This window comes from Corythoichthys intestinalis, chromosome 20, assembly GCF_030265065.1.
Source record: "Corythoichthys intestinalis isolate RoL2023-P3 chromosome 20, ASM3026506v1, whole genome shotgun sequence".
Classification (NCBI taxonomy): domain Eukaryota; kingdom Metazoa; phylum Chordata; class Actinopteri; order Syngnathiformes; family Syngnathidae; genus Corythoichthys; species Corythoichthys intestinalis.
In genome coordinates this window covers 37,128,493-37,154,957 of record NC_080414.1, presented here as the reverse complement: position 1 = coordinate 37,154,957, position 26,465 = coordinate 37,128,493, and the positions used below count along the sequence as shown (strand labels likewise).

The 26,465-nt window shown below is 38.1% G+C and overlaps 1 protein-coding gene across 2 annotated transcripts; it reads left to right on the top strand.

Moving 5' to 3' along the window:
- Positions 1-281: 281 nt before the first annotated feature.
- On the top strand, positions 282-25,073 carry ube2wb (ubiquitin conjugating enzyme E2 Wb). Of its 2 annotated transcripts, none has more exons than XM_057824888.1 (6): positions 282-472; positions 1,238-1,329; positions 11,754-11,856; positions 17,756-17,911; positions 23,927-24,002; positions 24,085-25,073. In XM_057824888.1, exons 1-6 carry the CDS (start codon positions 458-460, stop codon positions 24,096-24,098), a joined length of 456 nt encoding a protein of 151 aa, XP_057680871.1. In that variant the 5' UTR covers positions 282-457; the 3' UTR covers positions 24,099-25,073. The 2 variants fall into 2 exon arrangements, with proteins under 2 accessions (XP_057680871.1, XP_057680872.1); XM_057824889.1 differs by lacking the exon at positions 282-472 and adding an exon at positions 507-974.
- The last annotated feature ends 1,392 nt before the right edge of the window (positions 25,074-26,465 follow it).

The window sequence follows — 26,465 nt, the reverse complement described above, 5'->3', positions numbered from 1 at the left end:
ATTGGAAGTGAATGGGACATCAATATTACAAATTTTGACAGAAATATTGTCTTTTGGGGTCCAAAATGTTGATTATAATTGTCTGTGAAGATAACAATAGTTTGGACATGAAGGTTATGGAGTCCTGAAAAAAGGGATCCAACCAGGCCATTTGTGAACAATTTCTTCATTGAAAGATCAAGGCAACATCAGAGGCATGCAAAATACAAAAAAGGCCCAGGCTATAAAGGGTTAACTGCTGTCGGTGAGGAAGACAACTTTAGACGCTCTTCATTATTCCATCCGTCACTGAAGTCGCATGTAATTGAAGCATGCCTTAACATTTCTCTTGAATCTAGTTCCGCCTAATGTTGCTAGCTTGTCTCCTGTCAAAACAACTTTGTGCTGTCACGTGCTCAACTGACGTCATCAGCCCCGCACTGTGCGCTTGTACGCGGGGGCGGTAGGGGGTTCCATCATGGCGTCGATGCAGGTAAGAGCACAAATGACAGCGGCCCTAAGTTGACCCTGTACCTTCTTTAGTGCACACTATTTAGGCCTTACGCTTCACCGCGTCATCAGCGTTTCACGGCTTTTATTCGAGGTGACGATGACGTCTGCGTTAAGTTAAAACTGTAGAGGTCCGAAGCTTGGATTTTGCTAGCAATACAACTACGTTAGCACATCATCAAGAGCAACGAGTCAAGGCTACCGCAGAAAGCAGTAGCCAGGGCGACATTATTCATGCCATACCATGAGGTTCAGGCTAAATACTCCGTTACCAAAACTGATATGATGTAACAAGTTGAAATTGAGGCTTTATTCAATTAAACGACGGCCAAACATTTGCTGTTCGGCCGAGTTAGCTTGTGAGGCGGTGCGCAGGTTGACCTGTTCTAGTTTCATCTTGAGCTGAACAGGTGCATAGCTGCCACAGGGAAACAACACGAGGAAACAACCGAATAAGCACCAGGACACACCGAATCACAATGCTTGTATGTTCGCTATCATCCACTTGAACATGTCTGTTTGTTAACTTCTGTGGTCTTAGCAATTAATACATAGTCAGAATGTCAGCAAATAAACATTTCAATATCATTGATTGTAAACGTGAACCATGAAGCTATATTTTAATCTCCCATAAGACTGGAATTTGCCATAATGGCATTTCAATTTCTTGAATTCAATTTAAAATGAGTGAAGGTTGGTTAGGTTGGCTTTGTTTTATAAATCATATATATATTTTTTATTTAAACAGAAGCGGCTACAAAAGGAGTTATTAGCCCTGCAAAATGATCCACCACCAGGGATGACGCTGAATGAAAAAAGTGTACAAAACACCATAACACAGTGAGTATCTTGCTTTTTTGTTGTTGTTTTTGTTTGTTTGGGATCATAGCAAATGGGTCAATTGAATCCAAATAATTAAAATATGAAGAGGAATGTGGATTCTTTTCTAATCTCTGCAAGCAACAGTCTGTGATCAGCAGTGTTATTCAACGAATTAATCTCAACTAATTCATGCTGGTTGCCTTCTACAGGGTTTGCGCGGGTTGTCAAAAAGTCTCAAAATATCTTACATTTAAAATCTGGATAAAAAGTCTTAAATTTGAAGGAAAAAAATCTGTAGGTACATCACTGGCCAAAAGTATCCCCCCCCCCCAGCAATTCTGTCAGATAATGCTCAATTTCTTCCAGAAAATGATTGCAATTACAAATGCTTTGGTTGGAATACCTTCATTTATTTTGCTTGCAATGAAAAAACAGAAATGGGAAAAAAAAAAAATTTTACACGAAACTCCAAAAATGAGCCGGACAAACGTATTGGCACCCTCAGCCTCATACTTGGTAGCACAACCTTTAGACAAAAGAACTGCGAACAACCGCTTCCGGTATCCATCACTGAGGTTCTTACAATGCTCCGCTGGAATTTTAGACCATTCTTCTTTGGCCAGCTGCTCCACGTCGCTGAGATTTGAAGGGTGCCTTCTCCAAACTGCCATTTTCAGATCTCTACTGATGTTCTACGGGCGGTAATTAATTTTTTTAGTTAATCACGTTAAAATATTTGACGCATTTAACGCACATGCCCCACTTAAACAGATGAAAATGACAGCATTGTGTCATTTCCACTTGTAACTTGTGTTTTTTGGTGTTTTGTCACCCTCTGCTGGCGCTTGGGTGCGACCATGAGCATTGTGTAATTATTGACATCAACAATGGCGAGCTACTAGTTTTATTTTCTTGATTGGAAAATTTTACAAACTTCATTAAAACGAAAATTTAAGAGGGGTTTTAATATAAATTTTTTATAACTTGTACTAACATTTATCTTTTAAGAACTACAAGTCTTTCTATCCATGGATCGTTTTAACAGAATGTTAATAATGTTAATGCCGTCTTGTTGATTTATTGTTATAATAAACAAATACAGTACTTATGTACGGTATGGTGAATGTATATACAGTGGGGAGAACAAGTATTTGATACATTGCCAATGGGTTTTCCCATTGGCAGTGTATCAAATACTTGTTCTCCCCACTGTACAGTCTTGTCTTATTTTTCCATTCCAACAATAATTTACAGAAAAATATGGCATATTTTATCGATGGTTTGAATTGCGATTAATTATGATTAATTAATTTTTAAGCTGTGATTAACTCGATTAAAAATTTTAACCGTTTGACAGCCCTAGTAAAAGGACAATGATTTTTTTTTCCATTCTGTTTTGTGTTTTTTCATTGCAAATAAAATAAATGAAGATATTACTGTCAAATCATTTGTAATTGCAGTCATTTTCTGGGAGAAATTGAGCATTATCTGACAGAATTGCAAGGGTGCCAATACTTTTGGCCAGTGGTGTATATTGAAAGTTTTTTTTCCCATGACAATGGTTTAGACTAAAATGGTGTTCCGTGTTTTGCCTGACTGACAAGTATTCCAACCGGTTCAGCTGGCTCCTGCATTTAACACATCAAAATGTGAGATGGTTTGTTCGGGTGTGCCTTTTAATTACAAGCATTGTAATTAGCCCTTTTCTGGTGACACCGGTTGACCGTTGAGCAAATTGAACCCTTTTTGGTCCGGCCCATGCTGTCCGATGTTGGATGCCTTTCGTGTTGCCTTTATTTTTCAAAGAAAAACTTCACAATGGCCTGTTTGGGTTAGATTTTTTTCAGGACACCATAACCTTAATGTCCAAACTGTTGTTTTCACTGACCATTTATAATAAATATTTTGAAGCCAAAAAGACCAAAAAAATCCCCCAATGTTTTTGTCAAAATTTGTAATATTGATGTCTTATTGACAACCAAACATGGTCAACGAACAGTTTTGAAGCTTGGTAATATTTATTCAGCTAAAGCTGCAACTAATGATTTTTTTTTTTTTTTGTAATCGATTAATCGGTCGATTAATTAGATGGATGAATTTCACTTTTTTTCCAGTTACCTTCTCAATTTAACTTGGTTATTTTAGGCACGTTGTAAAGTTACAATGACGACAAAATGACTATTTCCGTCAAAAATGTTTTATTACTGCTTCCTGACTTGTCTACAACTGTACTGTGTAAGTACATAAAAGTTTGGTTTTTTTAATGCTCTGGGTATAAAACATAAATGGAATTTCTCAATAATCAAATCAGACGAAAGGTCATGTTCATTATCAAAGTAAACAAAAAATTCAAATAAGGAGGAGGCGGAGTGTATCTGTTGTCTTTGTCAAACAGTTGTTCATCAGTACAGTCCAAATCCAATTTCAAAGCACAATCTCTTATATCGCGATTTACAGTTTGAATGGGAGTTTATGTTGAAAGCTGTTATATTAATGGGTTTATGTGTGGGATTTCTTTATGCAAAAAAATTGATTCAAGTTTACTATCCAACAATAACTCAAGTGGTAATATGCTTCTCCAAAACACAATACAGACAGACACTTAAGACACAGATTTGCATAATCGTTCACTAGCTTAGCCCTCGGTGCTTATTAAGATCTCTTCAACAAAGAGTACAAACAAAAACAATAGCGTACCGCGCGTAACACGTCACCTTTGCTCATTGAAATTCATGACGTTAGCAACTGTTGCTGGGGGGGGGGGGGGGGGATTCGTTTGTCCCTTATGCTAGGTGCATGAAAATAGTGTACGAGCGAGATGTTTACTGAGCTAAACCTACCAATTCTGTCCGAAAATGATGTCCCTGGTGCAAAATTCACCGGTAAAGATGTGGAAGAACATACAACTGTTCAATTAAGGAGATGGCTTGAGTGTCGAGTGCTGAAAAGGGCCGACCTGATCCAGAAGTAGCTTTTTTATCGACACCTTTTACTTGTGTGCATTCGCTTACGCCGCCGACAATGACATTGTCCTGTTTCAGCAAGCTATTCTTTACCACCATATGCCCGGTCTTATACTGGACTGTCTCAGAAAATTAGAATACACAATATTCTAATTTTTTGAGACAGTCCTGTGTATATATACAGGACTGTCTCAGGAAATTAGAATACACAATATTCTAATTTCCTGAGACAGTCAGGAAATTAGAATATCGTGTATTCTAATTTCCTGAGACAGTCCTGTATATATACACAGGACTGTCTCAAAAAATTAGAATATTGTGTATTCTAATTTCCTGAGACAGTCCAGTATATTATATCCTCTGGTTGTCTTATGTCTGACCGTTCTTGGGGGTAATTTATATTGCTATTTTTGTGTAGCGATGGCAAATGCTTCTCTGACAGCCAACGAACACTTTTTTTCACTGATAACAAAACTTAATTCAATTTATTTATTTACACTTCCCCCTTACTAAAGCTGTTTCTTTACAACAGAAAAGGTAACAACAGTGGCAATCAGATACCATTTTAGTTTTTTTCAGGTCATTCACTGTCGGACAGAAGAAGCAAAGCTAAACACCACGCTAAAAAATCTGTAAAAAATATCAAAATGGCTTACCTCTTCGAAGCAGGCTGTGGCTGGCAATGGATCAGCATTGTCATCTGTAGGACCATGGCCCCCAACAAAATGTTTTTTTTGCATATGAAGGTGAATAAATTCACCTTGTTAGCGATAAACTGGTGTTTTGGACGTCCGCCAAGTTGGTCTGTTATTCACATTTTTTTGTCCACAAGTTTTTGGCTTCGGGAAACGTATGAAGAAAACATCCTTCATATGTCGTAATGTCTTGAGTCGTTTCTACAAGTTCCATAGCAGCATTGCTTACTCGGCATGTTCATTTTTGAAAGAATATCGGCAGAAAACAAACAGTACTAGCATGGGTTGTATTTGAGCATGGGTTGTATTTGAGCACGCTTCTATATTGACCCCCTTCCGGTTTATGATGGTGATGTCACGCAGCTTTGCGGTCTAAAAATAGCATTCGTGCGGTATGCTATTGGCTTCATTTACTCACATCTGATGGAGGCACACTGCATCTAACAACACAAAAGACAATCTCGACACTTTGTAAAATTATTGATTCGCGCAATCCAACCTGAGTGTAACACTGAACTCGCTCACGCTAATCACTGGCACGCGCAGCCTTACATTACAAGGACCCAAACTGGACTACTTATAGCTGCCGGCAAAAATCGGTTATCGAATTAGTTGGCAATTTATAATTCGATTTTATCGATTAGTTGTTGTAGCTGTACCTTAACTTGTTAGGATAAACATTCAACAGAAAAAAATTAGACTGAATAGTTTTATATTTGATGATTCAACAGAAACAGTAAGTATGTTCATAGCCGTTTTTGGCCTTTACACATAAAGGTTATGAACGAGTTCTGTTCCTACGCTGGCGATGTAACCCGAAGTCAGAATTTCCCCTAAATATCCCCCAAATCTCAAAATAACTATCCAAAAACATGTATTATACGTCATAGTACCGTCCTCGCCATGATGCTGGATCTAAGTCCTAGCTAGACAGCGAGTTAAGCTCATAACTTAAAGCATTAATTCAGACTTATGTGGAAATTCGGGTTTTCGGGAATACCTGTCTTAAAACTTTTCACATTACATATGTACTTCATGACATCACAATGGCTCCTGGGATATGTAGTTTTTCATGGTGCTTTCTGTCATAGACATCATAATGTATTGACGGGACACGGACGCAGGGCCGATTCATAGGGGGCAGATCTCTGTCAAAGCTGATCGAGTAGAAACACAGACAAATAGCTTTTTCCGTTGAAAATTATTGTTAATAAATGCTTAAATCCCTGAATTTCTTCTAGATATGGGCACAAAACGGTCTCGATTTTTGGTTAAAAGCAAAAAAAACGTTCAGGTAGCATTTGTTTTACATAAATACTGCGAACTGTGAGGCTATTCAGTAAGGAAATTAGTGGCTGCTATATGTAAACAAAGAGCTTTTTCCGTTGAAAATTCTTGTGAATAAACGCTTGAATCCCTGAATTTTTTATAGATATGGACGTAAGAGTCTCAATTCTTGGTTAAAAGCAAAAAAAAACCTTGCAGGTAGCATTTATTTTACGTAAATATTGCGAAGTATAATGCCAATGCTGTAGTGACTAATTTCTCCCTTTGATTTTTTTCACCTTTCAAAATGCATGCATGGTACGAAAAATATAATAATTACCTTTAAGCCTCGAACAAATTACTCCTGAGACGATCCTTCCTATTTGTATGCAGTACAGCTTTTGTACTTTTTCAACCTAAATCCGGCGTTAGATCGCTGCATTTGACCGACTGCTAATAAATGAAGCGGAGTGTTGGACGACCCCCTTCAGGAAGACGTGACGCAGTGAATGGGGGCTGTGTCATGTCAATACATTATTTGTCGTCTGTTTCCATTTTGAAATAGGACAAGAAATGATGGAAATATGGACATAAACACATGGTCCATGCAGCGTTTTAATGTTCATGAGGGCAATAAAACTCAAATGACAGTGTTTTGTTGTCCGATTGACTTTAAGTAAAAACGAGAGTGAACCTCAACTTCCGCGCCTTCAAACAGACCAACCAGCTGCACGTGGGTGATGTCATTACAACGTGAAGTCTAGGTCTGTTGCGATAACAAATTTTAGTCGGCGATACATTGTCTCAAAAATTATTGCCGATATGCGATATTATTGTCCTTTTTTTTTTTTTTTTTTTTTTAAAAACAACCACTAATGTAGTGACAATCCACCCGAGTGATTCGCCCATTTAAATGCAATAAATTGTTGTTCTAAAAACGCAAACTATATTAAAAATATCAAAACACACACAATGCATAACTTGCTATTTGAAAGCTAGTTAAGTGTATGTAAAATATGAAATAAGCTTGAAACTCGACGCCATGTTTGTTTTCTGCCAGTTAGAGCCGATCGAAAGTGTTGATATGATCCAAAATGGCACAGTGCACGTTAGCAAATTTGAAGCCAAATTATTCATTGCCAATCTGATTTTTCATACTGGGTGTCATTTTAAAGGTATCTTATTGTTGAAATGGAAGTATGTGAGAGTTATTCCAGAAATCTTTATGACGTGCTTTTATTTTGAAATGTTCACCGGAAGTAAGTTCGCTAAGCCGCTAACCTTAAGTAAGCCTTACATGGAGTAAAAAAATTGCACTTCTATTTTCGTCATGCATGTGGTGTCAGTTTTAGATTTTTCTATTTTTGGCTTTGTTTGCAAATGCTGTAAACCACAGAGTTTTTATGTCTGTTTCGCATCCCACGACTTTTAAGGGTTAAGGAAGTCCTTAGGAAGTCACAAGAAAATATTTTGGGCGCTAGAAGGTTATGATGACTCCTTTGCAAAGATGAATGCGGAAGAGTAGGCTTTGTGTGTGTGTCTGACAGATAAGTTGCCCATTTGTTTTATCTGTTTACATTGTACAGACCAGAAAGATTACTGATCTTTGTCTTTTTTTCTACGGTTCACTGGACAGGCACACATAACTTTAAGGTCAATGGAATCTCTACATTCTTTGAATGTAGTGTCACTGTTCATTGGTGGCTATTGGACAATTGGTCGGCTGCTTGACAGAAATATTCTTACAGGAACTAATAGGAAAAAAAACTGCATGACACAAATCCTCAGTTAACGTGTAATTCTACTAGTCAGATTGTGGTGTGACAGAAATTTGTGTGAATTTATGATCATTGACAACATTTATGAACATATAAAAATGTAAAGAAAAGTAAGTCCAACAATAACTGAGCATGTGTGACGTTTGCTTTCACTGTCACAGATAGGGCTGCTGCTATCGATTATTTAGGTAATCGATTAGGGTATTGATTAGTTGCTTCGAATAATCAATTAATCTGATTACGAACATTTAATGCGTTGCAGAATACATTTTAGGAGATGTAAAACAAACAAGTGTTTATACCTGCAATAACATGTGTTTTGGCTTCTAACACTGCACTTTCAAAACAGCATTAAATGCGAATACAAAAATAAAATTCCTAAGTGCTACTTCTTGCACTTTCATTTCACAAGAGCAATAAATGCATTTTTATACTAAATTGAAATATCTGAGCTTAGCCTCAAGTGGTATAAAAAAATTAATAAATGGGGATCTAAGTACAACAAAAGAACAATTAGCTAACCTGCATAGCAAAAGTCCACTAGCTTAAATGCTATAAAATCCTCTTTTTTAATTTAATTTATTTTTTTTACAACAAAGCTCTAGACAAACACACCTTCCCACAAAAAACTGCTAAATATACTTCTAAACTAAATAACAAATGCATAAACAAACAAGTAAAAGCATACCTTATGTTGAGCAGCTGGATTCAGCCATTTTAGACGAGTTTTATCATATTTATTGTTGCTACTAAAAGGCAGTGTATCCACCCAAATCAATAAAAGTAAATGCACTTTCTTTATTAAACACAACATTTAACATTTGCAAAACAAACTATTACAACGTCACTCTAAACGAATCCTAAAAGCAGCAAATTTTGATTCAAAGTTTTTTTCTAATCAAATTACTTGATGTAATCGATTAATTGTTGCAGCACGCGTCACAAAGTAGTTTATTAAAACCTTGTGTGTTGGCCATTCTAAACTCAAGACTCTTTGTATTAAGAAAACAAAATGGACATTTACATGCTCGTTTACGACGCATTTACTAGGGATGTCCCGATCCGATCACGTGATCGGAAAACGGGTTGATCGCGCCATTTTTCTGAGGATTGGATTCGATGTAAAGGATCGGGTTTTTAATTAAAAAAAAAATGTTTTTCTGCTTCATGCTCGTGCACTGCCACAGCCTCTCTCCTGGGCCAAACTGTCCAGCTTGCATTTGGTACTTAAACTTAACAGTGATTGACATGTTTGTAGCTTTGATCTTGCCAGAGAAGCTTGTTAGCTCTACAACCAAAGGCACAAATTTGTCAATCATCGTTTAACTTGCATAAGTGTGCTGTGGCAACAACTCGTTGAGTAAGTGAGAGGCTGTTCTCTGCAGCATGAGCGTTAAAGCGTGAGTGGACTCACTCAATGAAGTGTTTAATAAAGAGGAGCATTTCTCTACGTTATACTTGTTTAAAAATTCACATTATGAAGGTGGCACTCAGTATTTGTAGATGTCAGTGGTTAATGCTTCGTTTGTGCTGGTTTCTGCTGTAAACATTTTCGTTTGTGCTGCTATTGTTTTTGAGATATTGAGGTATTAATGTCGAGTGGTGACGTCACGCAGCCCTCCCCTCCCCCCCACATATAGCGAAACAGAACTGCAATGGTGTCATTCCTTTGTGCTTTAAAAATTTGCGTTCGTGCTTCAGTCGTTTTAGATATTGAGATAACTACGGAGCGTACCAACTCTCTCAATATCTCTCAGATGACGTGACTCGTAGCCCCCCATTTACCGCAAGCTTGTCCTACGTTTGCGCTTGTTGTTGGGAGTCTATTGCATTTTGACAGTTCCCACATGTATATTTGCCATAACTCTCCTTATTACGCCATTTGTTGGTTTAGACGCATTACATCTACCGCCCCCTGGAGTAAAGGAGGACTAACGCCAACATGGATTTATTTATTTTACTCTATCGTATTTTTATTTTTTTTATTTTTTTTTTAACCTGTTCTGTTCAGCTGTTTGACACGGAGTAAGAAAGTGTCTGGTTGGTCTGAACAGTTTTAATGTTTCACATTGAGAATATGACTTACTCCAGTGTTTCTTAACCTTATTAAAGGTACCAAACCCCACGAGTTTCACATATGCATTCATGGAACCCTTCTGAATTGGATAATTAAAAAAAAAAAAATTCAAAACCAATTTCGCTCACCTAATATCAAAGCGGATTCCCGTTCAACGTTTGTCTCATTTTGATAGAATGTTTTTAAACAGATCAAAATTTGAGTCCATGCTGCCAATCAGTCTGTTATACTTCTTCATAACAAGTGTGAGTCAACCTTCCATTAAGCAAAACAGTTTCTCCTCCCATCCGATAGAGGACAGAAAAGTTGAAATAAAGCCTGTAAATTGGGGGCGAGCCAGTCAAAAACTTTATCTAACACGCCACTTTGCTAAGATTTGGTCAGCGTACAAAAATAGGGCCCTGCGGATCCTTTGCCGAACCCCTTAGACTTACTCACCGGACCCCTGGGGTTCGATGGAACCCAATTTAAGAACCACTGACTTACTCCCATTGTGATCATTCAACATATCTCGTTTATTATGACAAAACAGCGAACAGGAAGGGGTTTTGGGGGGACAGAAGAAAAGAAACACAAGAAAAGAAAGAAAAACACAACAAGAAATACATTGAACGCTTACACTATTAATGTGTTGGTGCTATCGTCAGCTAGATGTATTTCAGGTTGACACCATGTGGGGGGCTTGTTGAAAGAAGGGGAGGGGGTGGAGAAGTCTATAAGCTAAGTGATTGGGAGGGGTAGAGTGTACACAAATAAGCTCTGTGATGTAAAACCCAGTAATCGTGTGAATCCCTTGTGAGTGTAAGCCTATTGGCAACCGACCCTATGCCGCACCACCGCCAGTCCTGGCACCAGGACCCCGCACCCGAGCGCGCCCAATCACATCCAGCCGTACGCAAGCCCCATCAAACACGCGACAGCCATACGGACGAGCGTATTTGCCGTCTGGCTGTGTGAACTGAACATTGATGCCGATGTCGGTACGGCACGAATTCAAATACAATGTTAATACGGTCACTTCACGAAATGTAACATGCGTACTGATATACAGAACACTGTTGGATATGTAATTCTTGTGGATAAGCTGCTTTGACAATACTCCTTTTTATATCTAAAATAATATGAAATACTTCCGCTTTTGTCTATTTCGGGGGTTTTTCCTCCCATGTCTAGCGTAGAGTAAAATTTTCTGCCACAAGCCTGTCAGTTTTAAACGCTGATAGTTCAGTTGTGCCACTGGCTTTGGTTTGAACAACCTTGAAACTTACTTTGTTTGAGACTGTTTGTTGCTCATTGACCAAAAGAGTTCCCAATGACTGACAAAACACATCGGTGTCAGTAAGGAAGCACTTCTCGGAATGCTGCCATGTCATCATTGTTACCTACGGCCTACAAAAAATGATTAATTTGAATTTTAACCATTTCCAAATTGTTGTACATGCATGAGTTGAGAAAAAATGTAGTTTTAGGGACAAGATGCAACCATTTCAGTTCACTTTAGAGCCTTTTCAAGGGTAATGTCAAATGAGTTAGAATATGAAACTTTTTTTGCATCATAGTTTGTTCTAAGGGGCAATTAAATACATTTTATAGGAACGTCAATTGCTTGCTTTTTGTCGCTAGTTATATTTTACACCGTGATATTTTTTTTTTTTTTTTGCAGGTGGATCGTAGATATGGAGGGGGCCCCTGGCACACTGTACGAAGGAGAAAAGTTTCAGCTGCTCTTCAAATTTAGTAGTAGATATCCTTTTGATTCACCTCAGGTAAGTACTGTGTGAATATTTTAATAAAAGAAGCACAAATGTGCTACACAGCACACTACAGGCTGAAGGCTGGCTAACTTGTAACCTACAAGCAACACAGGCACCAATAAGTCAATTTGATGTGTGTGCGCGCATACCCTCTACTGGCTAATTCCTAACCTAGTCAAACCACATTGAACTGACTAACTCCTGTCTGCAATTCCGCATTTAGTTAATTAAAAATGAGGCTCTGAGGATCGATAGATACTTGCCCAGATTATACAGTGACCAAGTTTCAAGACGATAGGTTCACGAATGACTGAGGAGTAGGACTTCTAAGGTGGTGTCCACAAGAAAAATAACAACCTGAGTGGCAACTTGACAGGCCCCCAGCCTGTAAAATTTGAAAGAGGACATTATGAGCATTTTCAATGCAAATTGTCTTTCTAATCTGATTAAATGAAAAAAAGTTTTAAAAAGTGAAGTTCAAAATGAACGACGACCTCCTGTCCCTCTGTACTGCCTAACTCGCAACCTATAGGCAACAATAATACAATTAATAATGCAATAAATCAGCCCTGAGGCAAAAACTTAGAAATGGGCTCCAAGGAACGATGCATTTACATACCTAGGAGCATTTTTAGACCTAATACTGGGGCACTGGCGAGCGAGCGAAACTTTTTTTAGTCCTTATCTATCATAAAAACTCAGAAAAAGTGCTTTGAATTGTATATACTCTAACCAAAATACAAGTTTCTGTAAAAAAGTGAGGGTTTTGTTTTGTTTTTTTCTTCAGCCATCAGTATTTGACATCAAAATTGGGTCCTCCCCTTGTTGATAGTCATTTGACCTCAGCCCATCATCTCTCCTTCACCTATTCCTACACTCTGCTGCTGTACTTTCCCTTGACAGCGATGGGATATATCACTGTAACTGTTATGCAAAATAATCAGTGTTTCTCACTTGTTAGGTTGGCCTAAAACTGGGTTATGTTCATATCCATTTGCATGAGTAACGATGTTTGAGTCAAATTGAAATAAAAAAAAGACATCATGTTATAGATTACAGGGACTACAGTAACAAATAAAATGCTTTTAAAACAGCTAGCAATTATGTTGAGTACACATACAAAATCAATAGTTGTTATATATCTAAGATAAGCAATGAATTCATATACAGTGGTACCTCGACATACGATCGCTTCCACACACGATCTTTTCGACATCCGATGTAAAATTTGACTCATTTATTTCTTCATCCGACGACATGCTCGAAATATGACGATTTATGACAACGCCCCGGTTACTTTTTCCCCGCTAGACTGACGCACAGGATTTTCTTGTGCGAGAAATCAACATGGGTCCAAGAACGTCAGTGCAGGTGGCGAAAAAAGGGAAAAGGTGAGGCTGGGAATGATCCAAAAATATGAACATGCTGGGCGCGTCCATGAACTGATTTGACAATATGGCCGGAGAGTGTCTAGAATCTCGACTGTCCTCCTCCGACCTCCGTTCGCCAGTCTTTAAAAGTTAAGGGGACAATTTTTATTGTGGTAACATCGCCAAAAAATCGCCAGCTTCGTCAGATTTTCAACCATTTATTTCAGAACTTGCACAACATGCCTATTGTCCGCCCCATCTGAACAAAGTGAAAGTAAAAAGTCATCCCTCCCTCACTCTGTCAGGTCAGCCGTGCTGTGCGTTCAGGTTCAAAACACATCAGCCACATTAGAACCCCATTCGTTACATTATTACAGTTATTATTAATATTACTATTATTCCGATTTTTGTTCATAATTTATCTGCTTTGCTCTGTATAATTGATATTTGCAATCGTACCAGCAGCACTTATTAAGGATTTAGTGTAGGTTTTCAGGTTGTGAAATGAATAAATGGGATTACAATATATTCTCATGGGAAAATCCTGCTCGAAATACAACCTTTTCCACTTACAAACAAGGTCCTGGAACAAATTAACTTCGTATGTAGAGGTACCACTGCAGATTGATTCTATTCGTTTTGGTCATATAACCGAATAGCAATAAATGGCATCAATATTGATACAGTTCAAATACCACATATGATAGGGTTGTCAAACGATTAAAATTTTTAATAGTTAATCACAGCTTAAAAATTTATCGGAAATAATTGCAATTCAAACCATATCTAAAATATGCCATATTTTTCTGTAAATTATTGTTGGAATGGAAAGATAAGATACAAGACGGATATATACTTTCTAAATACTGTTCATAAATATTGTGTTTGTTTATTATAACAATAAATCCAGAAGATGGCATTAACATTATTAACATTCTTTCTGTTAAAGGGATCCACAGATAGAAAGACTTGTAGTTCTTAATAGATAAATGTTAGTACAAGTTACGGTAATTTCATATTAAAACCCCTCTTTGTTTTAATAAAATTTGTAAAATTTTCAATCAAAAAAAATACTAGTAGCTCGCCATTGTTGACGTCGCCGAGCGGTGATGTCACACGGGCTCCCTCCCGTTCTTCCACAGTGTCTTTAACTACGTAAGGTAGTGATTGAAATACACCACAAGGTGTCAATGGCGAGTTTTAAATTACTTAGAAATCCAGCCAATGAGTGTGTTTTGTCCCTCGACTCACGCCGTAGTTCCCTGTTTACTGGTCCATCCATGGTCATTTGAGTGCTGGCTTCACAACTTATGAGACCTCTGATAGTTTGTATATTGTGACTAAATATTGCCATCCAGTGTATTTGTTGAGCTAAACGAAATGTTTGAATAGTTTGACCAAAGTCTGAGTAAGTTTTATGTGTATTTTGCATAGCTATTTTGATTGGGAATGCCAGTTCTCTTTGAATTGAGCGCTTTTCTTTTGTGAATATATATTTTTTTGAGTAATGTTATTATAGTAATAGTAATATTATTTTTGTTGTGCTTTCACTAAATGATAATTATGTTTGTTGTGAAAGAGTTGCCTTAGCTCATGCCAATAAACAGCGCGGTCCAATGAACGCCTGTGTCCACTCACCTTTTTCAGCCTCTTAGCTCTCAATGTGCAAAAAACGGCGTCATTGTAATCTGTTTGAGGCAATCCATGAGCAGGTCATTCCGCACATGCGTTAAATGCGTCAAATATTTTAATGTGATTAATTAAAAATTAATTACCAGTCAAAATTGTTGGAAACTTTTGACGAAATTTGAGTTTTCAACTAAAACTAGACGAACACATTCCAAAGACAAAAGTTAAAATGCTGCCAAAAACATCACTGTATGCACTAACCTGTAAAGCAGGTGGGAAGATGTCATTTGCACAGTCGACTGTATGATTGGCTATTTTGCACAAGCACCATAATATTGATGCTGCATTCACTTGTTGGACTAATCGAAACAATGATTCTCCATTACATGGTGTGTATAAAAAGCGCCAAACAGTCACTCAACTTGTGATGCATCATTGGAGCATTAAAATGGGCTACTCTTCTTTGTAGCAACCATGTTTTTATCCCTACATTACGACTTCACAACACATCAGAACAATTTTACAACTTGGTAACTCAGATCTCCTGAAACACATGAACGCAGCATATGTCCCCAAAGTGCTTTGCGGGAGTATCAACTCATACGCCTATCACAGCCAAAGTTACATGCATAAATTACCATATTAACACTAGAACTACCAAGGCTGGATCAGTTGATACAAATTAGGGGTGCACGATATCCATTTTTTAAAACCGATACCGATATCAATAAATTCCTGTTCCTCAAAGCCGATACCGAGACAGTAACCGATAATTATATATATAATTTTTAAATGAATATTCATCTGAATTTTTGAACACCTGTAGGTCAAAAATACTAGTGGTGGATTTGAATATTGTACTTTGTCAGCAGATAAAACATTCGGTGCAACAGGAAAGAAGACTTGTGGTCTTGGTCCATGAAACTTTCTTAACCTGGCAATTATAGGACAGCAAAGCTATCAATAACCATGAGGCCTCTCAAGAACTTGTAAACATAACACTGTAAAATGCAAACATTTGCTAATTTCCATAGTAAAGTTTATCACTTAATGATGGAAAAATATGGCCTCTAGAACAGTAACAAAACTTTGCATACTGGCAAAACAGGAGTGGAAACAAACGCACACATCCCAATCCACCGACACGTGCCAAAATTAATATTAATAGGCCCGATAATATATATTGTTATTGGATTTATTGGGATGACATAATTCCTAATATCGGATCGATAATTATCGGACCGATAATTATCGTGCACCTCTAATATAAATCACTTTTGTAACCAGCGAAGGATCATCTCACCCCAATCAGCATATATTTTATGAGCACTATGGTCCTCATTAGGCATTCCCATTCACACTCGCAAAACCACAGGGTTGGATTGCTCCAATTAGCATCTTGAGTGTTTGCAGGGCAGGGGTGCCTTGGCTGATGGGGGAAGGGTAAACTGGTGTTATTCTAGCTGGCCTGTTGTCACTTTCAAGACCAGAAGACAGGTTGTGGTGAAAAAGCCATCATAAAATAGACCAAACTCTGACAGGATGTCCCTTCAACTCTTCCCGTTTTATCCTCGGTGTAAACCAAATGGAACATACTAGTCAGGTTTTCTTTTAATTATTTTTAAACTTCATGCATTAAACTATACTGTGGTCAGACTTACAGTATGTCTCACATATACTGTATGTGTGTGTAAACTGTATGGAGACAGAAAGGTGCCATTGGATGGTTGTCTGAGGCAATGAACACCTTTCGAGGTAAATTTCTCTCCCCCCTCCGAATAGTCCAGTTGGACTAAACAGTTGTTGCTTGTCGGACAGTGGACCGCTCAGGCAGGCAATCGGGCCGACAACCTTTTTACATCTTCCAAAAGCTGGAGTTTGCCTACAGTACAAGGGATGGTGTAATAAAAAAAAAAAAATAGGCGGTGACATATGACACTTCGCCCTTTTTCTAGGGCTAGGCGTTGAAGGTTGTTGCCGAAGCAATTTTTCCTTCTGCGCCTTCTTTGTGCCCACATGAGAGTGAGCCAATTCCTTTGCAAGACCCACCAAGAAGTCCACCCATCTCTTTTATATTCAAGTTGGTAACTGCAGCTATCCAGAGTGAACCCCCCACTTCAAACCTAGGCAGCGACTCCACAGGAGTGTGTAGGGGGGTGGCCTGCTTGATTGCTTATTATGTGGTCTATTGTTTGACAAAGCCCAGTAGTCAATTTGGTATCGGGGTCATTTGGCGCCTTTCTGGTATTTCTTTATAGCCAAAAAAACCCGGGTCTTCTAGTGTTGAGCCATGTGCAGATTGTGTATGTGGAGGTGAATAGTGTATGAAAATATATGAAATAAGGGCATTCTGTCGATTATGTTATGTCGATATAAAACTCCAAAGTATTTTTTTTACCGGTGAAATTTATACTGGGGCACTGCAGCTCAATACTGGGGCACGTGCCCCAGTGAAATATGTCTTGCGGCACCCATACCTTGAATATACTTACCAAATGTCGTTCTGATCTGTCCAAGAATAACTTAAGGTATTTTAATTCTGCAATGAATGAATGTAATAAATTAGCCCTGAGACAAAAAAGGAGAGGATTGATGGGTATCTGTACATAAAACATGCCCTACAAAATTTCATTTTAATCTGTGCACAAATAATGAAGGAGAAGTCATTTTAGTTGGGGTCCTCACCAAAAACAACAAAGTGAGATTTTGAAACCTCCCTGGAGCCGGTCCAACTAAAAGAAAATATTGGAAATGCACCTTTACATTTGTTGCCAACACTTAGTTATGGCTTTGTATCACTTTTTTTTCTTTTAATATTTGTTGTTGCAACCCTAGTCTATCTCCTCTAGTAAGTTTCTTTCTGCATTGCACCTTTGAAATGAAGTCAGATTTTTCATTCTGTCACTTTGCAGGTAATGTTCACAGGGGAAAATGTACCTGTCCACCCTCATGTGTATAGTAACGGTCACATCTGTCTATCCATCCTGACGGAAGATTGGTCACCAGCCCTCTCAGTGCAATCCGTTTGTCTTAGCATTATTAGCATGTTGTCCAGCTGCAAAGAAAAGGTAAGGGGTTCCTCGTAACTTCAGGTTTCATTCTCCCCAAATCTTTGACATTTCATGAGCTTCTTCAAACGTTTCTTGCTAGCTTGATGATTTGCAAAAAAATATTGTAAGGTTCTGTCTGGGGCTGCAGCTATTAAATACTTTTGTAATCGAGTATTCTCCTAAAAATTCCATCGATTAATCGAGTGATCAGGTATTTTTTTTTTTTTGTACAGGTAAAGAGCAAGAAAACAAAACATTTCCCCTAATATTGAGCCATTTTTAGACAATGTCTTTAGATGTACATTGTTGAAAAGAGCCAACAATTGCATCTCAGATGTGACAAGAAAAAAAACAAATTCACTGCTTTCACTCAAAAAACGAAAGACCTTGTTAAAAAAAAAAAAAAAATCTTACCTAAAAATGTCATTACGGTTGATAACACACATCACTTAAAATTTAGGTGTTTTCCCCCCTCGTGTTTCAATGAAAATTTTCCATTTGTATTGAGCTATTTTGAAGTTCTACTTAAGTTAGGGTGACCAAACGTCCTCTTTTGCCCGGACAAGTCCTACTTTCACCTACTATCCTCGTGGTCCGGGCGGGTTTTATAAATTCATAAAAATGTCCGGTTTTTATGATTTTTCACGGGACCAATTTGAAGAGAATCCCGCCGGCCGCTGGGTGGCAGCAGTTCACATGGCTCCTACTAGAAGGGAGGGAAGGAGTAGTTCTTCTTGTTTTGTTGGCAGTTTACCCCTATCATGAGGCATTACCGCCATCTACTGGGTTGACGATTTGGCCACAACGCCTGCCCAGTTATTAAGTTTTTTACGATATATACATATATGATGGCAACTGTTGACTTCTGTCGGAGCTTTGACTGTCTAGCCTCAGCTAGCTATCAGTAAGCTAAACCGCGCTAGGCATTATGGGAAACGTAGTTTTTAACTGCTACTTTTGGAAACATGCTGGTTGAATAGTTTGTCAGTTTATTTCGCTTTTTGTTTGTGTGCAATCTAGAACATTGAATGAGAATATCAATTGAATGGGAATAACAATTTGTCAAGGACAATTGTCACGATAGTAATTTATAAAAATGTTTACTTGGCACATAGCCTACTCTGTGTATGTGTATTGACTGGACTACATTTCTATGGGTCAGCATTATATATTATACGTATACATATATACTGTATATATATATATATATTTTTTTTTTAAGTCATTATTTATTTATTTATTTTCAGACTGCATTTTTCCATCCAGAGTGAGGGGGCACACTTTAAGTATATAAAAGTGATATAGGCATCTTGGAGTGAACTTCGAATAAAATTCAAGTATCTTGGGACCGGGCTGAGTGTCCTCGTTTTTGGAAATCAAAATATGGTCACCCTAACTTAAGTTTTAATTTTAATTCTAAATTCTGAGTCCTGATTTTGAGTTTTTGCAGTGTTCAAAATGAATGTATGATACCTGCTGTATTGGAGCACATTAGGCACTAGTGCTACTTGGTGTTTTATCCACCAATGACTACTGAGCTAAAATTGACAGTTAGCTTTATCATGTTTTTATTTTACATCCTCATCACTCTACAGCGCTGTTTTTTTAAAGATTAAATAAAGCTTGTATGAAAGACACGTTAGCCACACATCGACAGTAGTCAGAATTAATAGAACCCCAGCCGGCCGCAGGGCTAATGTTACGTTAGCAAGGTACAGTAACGTTAATCTTACTTTATTAGCACTACTTTAACTTAATTTTACCTTGTGCCGAGTATTGCTCCTCCGCTCTCCGAGTGAATGGGATGCCTTCGGCGGAGCTGCAGCATTGAGTATGGCATAGCGCTGTCTTACAGTGAATACATGAAACAGTGTTCGCCTTGGTCTCCAGCTTGTAATGCTCTCACACTTGTTCTGCTTTTTCCTGGTGCCTTTCTCTTCGCTTTTGTCGGCTTCTTTAATTCAATAACCTTTATTAATGCCTTGGAAAGGTTCCCTCAGGGAAATTAGTTTTCCAGCGCCCATAATACCACAGCAGCTAAGATAATAAAATATAAAGTGCAAGATAGTAAAAGAAGTGCTAGAATAAAAAGGATTTTTTAAAAAATAAAATGAAATTTAAAAAGGAATAAATACAATTCAGTACAATATGCTGTTAGAAGTGCAGTAAAAGAAATAATAGAGATAAAACACACCAGCCAGACAATAGCAGTAGCAGGAGAACCCAGTTACAAATAGTAGCAGAGGTGCTAATAGTGCATTACGTCGTTACCTCTATATTCATGCACGGTTGAAATCAAATATATCCGCCGCCTCTTGTCTTCTTCCTGTACGCATGTGACGTCGGCGCGTGGTGCTGCATTAAAAGTAGTCCGGGCAAAATGTCATGCTTAGAGCTGGCAATATAAACGATTCCTCGAGGCGGTGAAAATTCCTCAATGAATTTTTTAAATCTATTTCCAGAATTATTCAGGTAATTGTTTCGGCTCTAGTTCTGTCAGCACTCCACAGTATTTTAGCTATTTCAAGTGTTCTGCATCCTTCAGAAAGACTTCAAAAATATCATTTTTTTATGCCTGATAACAATGCATACCATTACACAAATACACATCATCTGATAATGCTTTACCTCCAATAAGTATTGAAGTTTATATAGCTTGGAGTTGGAAATTATGGGTAAAATGTTATGGTGAGAAGTTGCCACTTGCCTCATAACTCTTTACTTTCTGAATGCCAATTTCATTTGCATTGATTTATGGTAGAAATAATTCACAAATTTGAGTTGGTGTGAAATATGAACCTATTATATCTTCTGACACAAAATTGTATTTCTGTGAAACAAATTGAGCCTAAATTTGTCTCCCTCTGGTGGTTGTTGCCAAACAGGCATCACGCACAAATGATGACATCCTCCATTTTAGACTGTGTCGGCATAAAATTGCTGAAGATTATAAAAAGCTGCCACCAGTGCAAAATGGCACATGGCATGCGCAGAAACTGTTGAACTTGATAGTTTTTTTCCCCATTTAATTCTTATGTTTATGATCTACAATTGGTTTTTAATGCAACTATTTACTAAAAGACAATTTGAAGTCATGAAGTGCGACAAACCTTGTACAAATAATACGTCATCGCACAGCATTGCTCAAGTGCAGGGGTGTGAATCCACCAGGGAGTCCCACCCGACCTGTGGGGTTGTTCTGCCTAACAGGCACCGTTACAGCTCATTCATATTCGTACTGTACATACAAATCCACATGCTTTTATTTTGACATTACCGCCGTAAAACCAGAAATTTGTGACTTGTTTGATCAAGTGCGTGCACTACTGGATTTGGCTCAGTCGTGTTGACAGTAATATTCGTTCTTTTGCCTTCTCCCAGTCAAAATGGCGCTATCAATGGCAGCTTATAAGGTAACGAGATCTGGAAATACTCCAAATTGAATAGGAAGCGACTAATTAACAGGAAGTAGGGAGCTCTGTGACGTCATCACTAGAAATTAATATCTCAAAAACAATAACCGCTCAAACAAAAATGTTTACAATACAAACGATTGACACCATTTTTTTTTAGCAATTTTTAAAACTCTTTTGGGTACATGAGCATGTGATTATATATGTATTGATCGTTTGAAGCTCTTAACAACTGGGCAGGCTCTCTGGGAACACGTCACAGGCAGCACAGTATCATAGTATTCTGTGCAAAGTCAGTCAATTTCAACACATGCTAATTGTGAAGAAATACTCCATGTCAATATTCCTTTTATTAACATAGATGACAGAACCCTGAGGCACAAGAAACACAGCTACTTATAAGATAATGCTAACATTCAACCAAATACACGAACGCAGAACAATTACTACAAGAGTAATACAATATATTGTATCTCTGTACGCATATAACCCAATATACATCAGAAGACACATGATCGACCTTATTAGGAGATCCTGTTCTTCCTTCGAGTGGATGACGAAGTGTATATAACACATGGAGGAGGAATTCTCTTCAAATTGGTCCCATTAAAAATCATGATAACCAGACATTTTCATGAATTTATAAAACTCGGCCTGATGATACGGACATGAAGTGAAAAGTTTACATTTTTACAGCACAAACGTTGCACAAATGAGTGACACCAATTTTAGCCATTTTTAATCAAAATGGTCAATGAAGAGTACTGATTGACCTATGAAAGAATTGTTAATATCTCAAAAACGATAGTAGCACATACGTAGCATAAAAGAATGTCACTATTTTGGGTCAGTTTTGCAATACATGGGGGGCTGCGTTCCGTCATCACTCCAAATTAATATCTATATCTCAAAAACAATAGCAGCACAAACGAAACTTTTTACAACACAAACCAGTACTAATGCTTCACAAATGATTGACACCAGTTTTAGTCATTTTCATTTAAAATGGATAAATGAAGAGTACTGGTTGACCTCAGATTGACCTTTAACTCTTGTCTTGCTTTAGAAATCGGCCCATATTTCTGCTACTGAATTAAATTTGATCTGTAAATTAACTTGGCCTGAAAATACAAAATTTTGGCACTATTTTGTTTTCGGGTCAAGATTGACCCGTTTTCAACTTAGGGTATGTCGAAAGTACCATTGATGTTTTTTGCTTCCGAAAAATTTTGACCCCAAAACAATACAAGGGATAAAAGAATTGTTCAAAAATGATAACGGCACAAACGAACATTTTTACAGCACAAACGTAGAAAAAAATTACGGTTCCCTGGAAATTTGCCAAAAACTTTCCCATTCATTTTTAATGACCACGTCCAAATTTGCCATTCACTTCCAATGGAATTTACTTTGCATTGATGCCATTGATGGCCATGTATGTCGAATCCATTGATGCCAATGTACTCGGATTCCTTTGACGCATATGGAAGTCGATGCCATTGACGGCCATGGATGTCCAAATTTCCCATTACTTTCCAATGGGGAAAAAAAACATTGTCCCCAAATCAACAGCAATTGATCTGATATGACCAGGACACGTTCCCCAAATGTCCCCAAATGACCTGATATGACCAGGATACGCCCCCAAATGACCTGATATGACCAGGACACGCCCCCAAATGTCCCCAAATGACCTGATATGACAAGGACACGCCCCCCAAATGACCTGATATGACCAGGATACGCCCCCAAATGACCTGATATGACCAGATTACGCCCCCCAAATGTCCCCAAATGACCTGATATGACCAGAACACGCCCCCCAAATGTCCCCAAATGACCTGATATGACCAGGGCACGCCCCCAAAATGTCCCCAAATGACCTGATATGACCAGGACATGCCCCCCAAATGTCTGCAAATGACCTGATATGACCAGGAAGTGTCCCCAAATGTCCTGATATGACCAGGACATGCCCCCCGCCCAAATGTCCCCAAATCAACAGGAAGTGACCTGATATTGTCCCTGAAATGTCCCCAAACCAACCTGGGTGGGGCTGAGATCTGTATCTCCACACAGCAAAGCCTCAGAGTAATTTCTGGAGAAATTGCAGTTTCTAGTGCTATAAGTGGAGGGCTGCATGACATCATCACTTGAAATTAATATCTCAAAAACAATAGCACAAACGACTGACACAATTTTTAGCCATTTTTAATCAAAATTGGGGGCTGGTTGACCTCAGATTGAACAATAAAGGAATTGTTAATATCTCAGATATGATAGCAGCACAAACAAACAAAAAATTCAGCACAAACCTAGCACAAATGAATGACATAATTTTTAATTTATAAATTAGCATCTAATGAGGGGGCAATTTCATGTAGGTAAAACAAGCTGGATCAGGCCTCTCAAGAACCGGACTTGGGCACTGCTGCTCTAGTGTGAATTATTGATCGACTCATGTATACAGCTGGCAAACGAATTAAATCGTCGCAAATAATGAGGGAACTCAGTGCAAATTGAGAACGTTCTAAGAGATTGATTTATTATGTTCATTGACAATGATGTACTTTTGAAGTTCAATTCTAGCATATGACCGTGTGTTTTTATTTTTCCTCAGAGACGACCGCCGGACAATTCCTTTTATGTAAGAACGTGTAACAAAAATCCAAAGAAGACAAAATGGTGGTATCACGGTAAGTACTTTACCATGGCTGTTTAACTGAAACCAACCACTGATGTTTTACTAATCCTTAATGTTTGTCATTGACTTCACAGATGATACTTGCTAATGTTCAAAGTTTGTAATCACAGAAGAAAAGTCCTACTGACCTACGTAAAGCACTTTTTAATCATTCAGTCTTTGAACTCTGACCTTTGACTGGAACAATGGACAGACACCAAGGCGCTGGAGGCTCCTGACTGCATTCCCAAACCCGCTGGGCAGTACAATGCATGTTTTAGTCGGTAATAACAAAGAATGGAAAACCGTGGAACTTTTTAGATGCACTCGAGATGGATTTTTTTTTCGAGGTGGGGGGAGGGCAATAGTAATGCAGTATGCAAGGTGTATTTTTGTGTATTTCCTGTTTTTAAAATTATTGTTACATATGTACGCGTGTGTGTGTGCGTGCTGACTTGAAAGTCACTGTGTCGTGCAATAATAACCAACGGATGGACGGACGCATGCTTGGGCCTACAAATCAATCTGAGTGGATTTTTGGAAGGGACCTGACCATCATACACCACCCAAGAAAATGCTTCCTTTTTTTTTTTTTAAATGACATTATATGCACTGTGAGAGTTTGTAGTTAAGTGGCACTGCCAGTACATAATTCCCAACACTGTAAGCGCTCAAAGGTTTTAGTTTTTCCAAGCGTAAACACGACATTCATCAGTCCGCTAGGCTGGTCGGGCTGCTCCATGTGGCATTAGGTCAAATTGTAAGCAAACATGTATGTGTGTCCAGCCTAAAAAATGAGCAGGGGCTTTCATTTAAAGAATGTTGCATTTTTCTTTTAAGACTTTTTAATGCTTCTCAAATGTCATTGTTTTTTGTACTGTTTCGGGGCTGGGCTGTTTGAATGGCTGACTATATATATTTTTTATGTGATATATATATTTTCATTGTATTTAATTTAAAAATGTCCTCGATGATAGAGAGAGGGAGGAAAAGTATACAGGAATGATGACAACATGGCTTTGTGATTCTGCCTGGTCAGCGTTATGGCTCAGGTAATTTTTTTCCAATAAAGATACCTATCAGATGTTTTAACTATATTTTCACCAAAAGAGACTGTTATACAAGTATAACATGTCTGGGGCTATTGTATATAAGGCTTTAATTTTGGAGGGAGGGATGTTCTTAGTTACGTATTTAATTCATTTACTAGTAATAATAGTTGGCCTATAACTTTTGGCTCATTGGTACCGTATTTTCGCAACCATTTGGCGCACTGTAATTTCAGGCGCAGGCTCATCTTTGGGTGATATTTTTATATTTAGAGGCCGACCGATATACAGTGGTATGAAAAGGTATCGGAACCTTTTGAAATTTCCCACATTTCTGCATAAAATCATCTGATCTGATCTTGGTCAAAATCACATAGATGAAAGTACTGTATATGAACCCTCTGCCTAAGACTTGAGCAATTGAAACCAATATTTACCAAACATTTTAAGTCAGGTGTGTGACCAATCACTAATAAGTGGTTTAAATCTGCCCTGCCCACTATAAAACGCACAAGAAGCATTGCCTGATGTGCATCATGGCTCGGTCAAAAGCTGTCTGAAGACTTGCAATCATGGATTGCCATCTCTAAAAGTCTGGATGTTAAACAATCAACAGTCACAGAAGTTGTCTACAAATGGAGAGAGTTTGGCGTTGTTGATTGATTCTTTCTTGAGGAGTGGCTGTCCACCAAAGATGACGCCAAGAATGCAATGACATGCAGAATACTCCAGAGAGGTAAAAAAAACAAACTAGTGTCTGCTAAAGACTTCACTGAAACAGTCACTGGCACAGTCCAATATCTCTGCACACATTAACTATATGTAACACTATGTCCAAGAATAGTGTTCAATGGAGGACTCCACAAAAAAAAAAAAAAAAAAAAAAAACATTGTTGCTTGTTTAATGTTCGCAAAAAGGTACTTGGACACTCCACAGAAGTTTTGGCTAAATATTTTGTGGAATGATTAAACTAGAATTGTTTGGGAGTAACAACGGCATGTGTGGAGGAAAAACGGAACAGCTCACCAACATCAACACCTCATCCAGCCGTGAAGCATGGTGGAAGGTGCCTCATGATTTGGGGCTGTTTTGGTGCTTCAGGGCCTGGACAACTTGCAATCAAAATGTTTATCAGGATGTTTTGTAGGAAAACCTGAAGCCGTCTGTCAGACGAAGCTAAAAAGAGGATGGACACTGCAACAAGACAATGGTCCAAAATACAGAAGTAAATCAACTTTAGAATGGTTTCAGAAGAACAAAATACGCGTTCTGGGGTAGCCAAATTCCAGATTTGAACCCCATTGAGATGCTGTGGCATGACCTAAATACAGCAATTCATGCCAGACGTCCCAGGAATCTGACTGAACTACAGCAGTTTTGTAGAGGAGAATGGGCTAAGATTAGTCCTGATCGATGTGCCAGACTG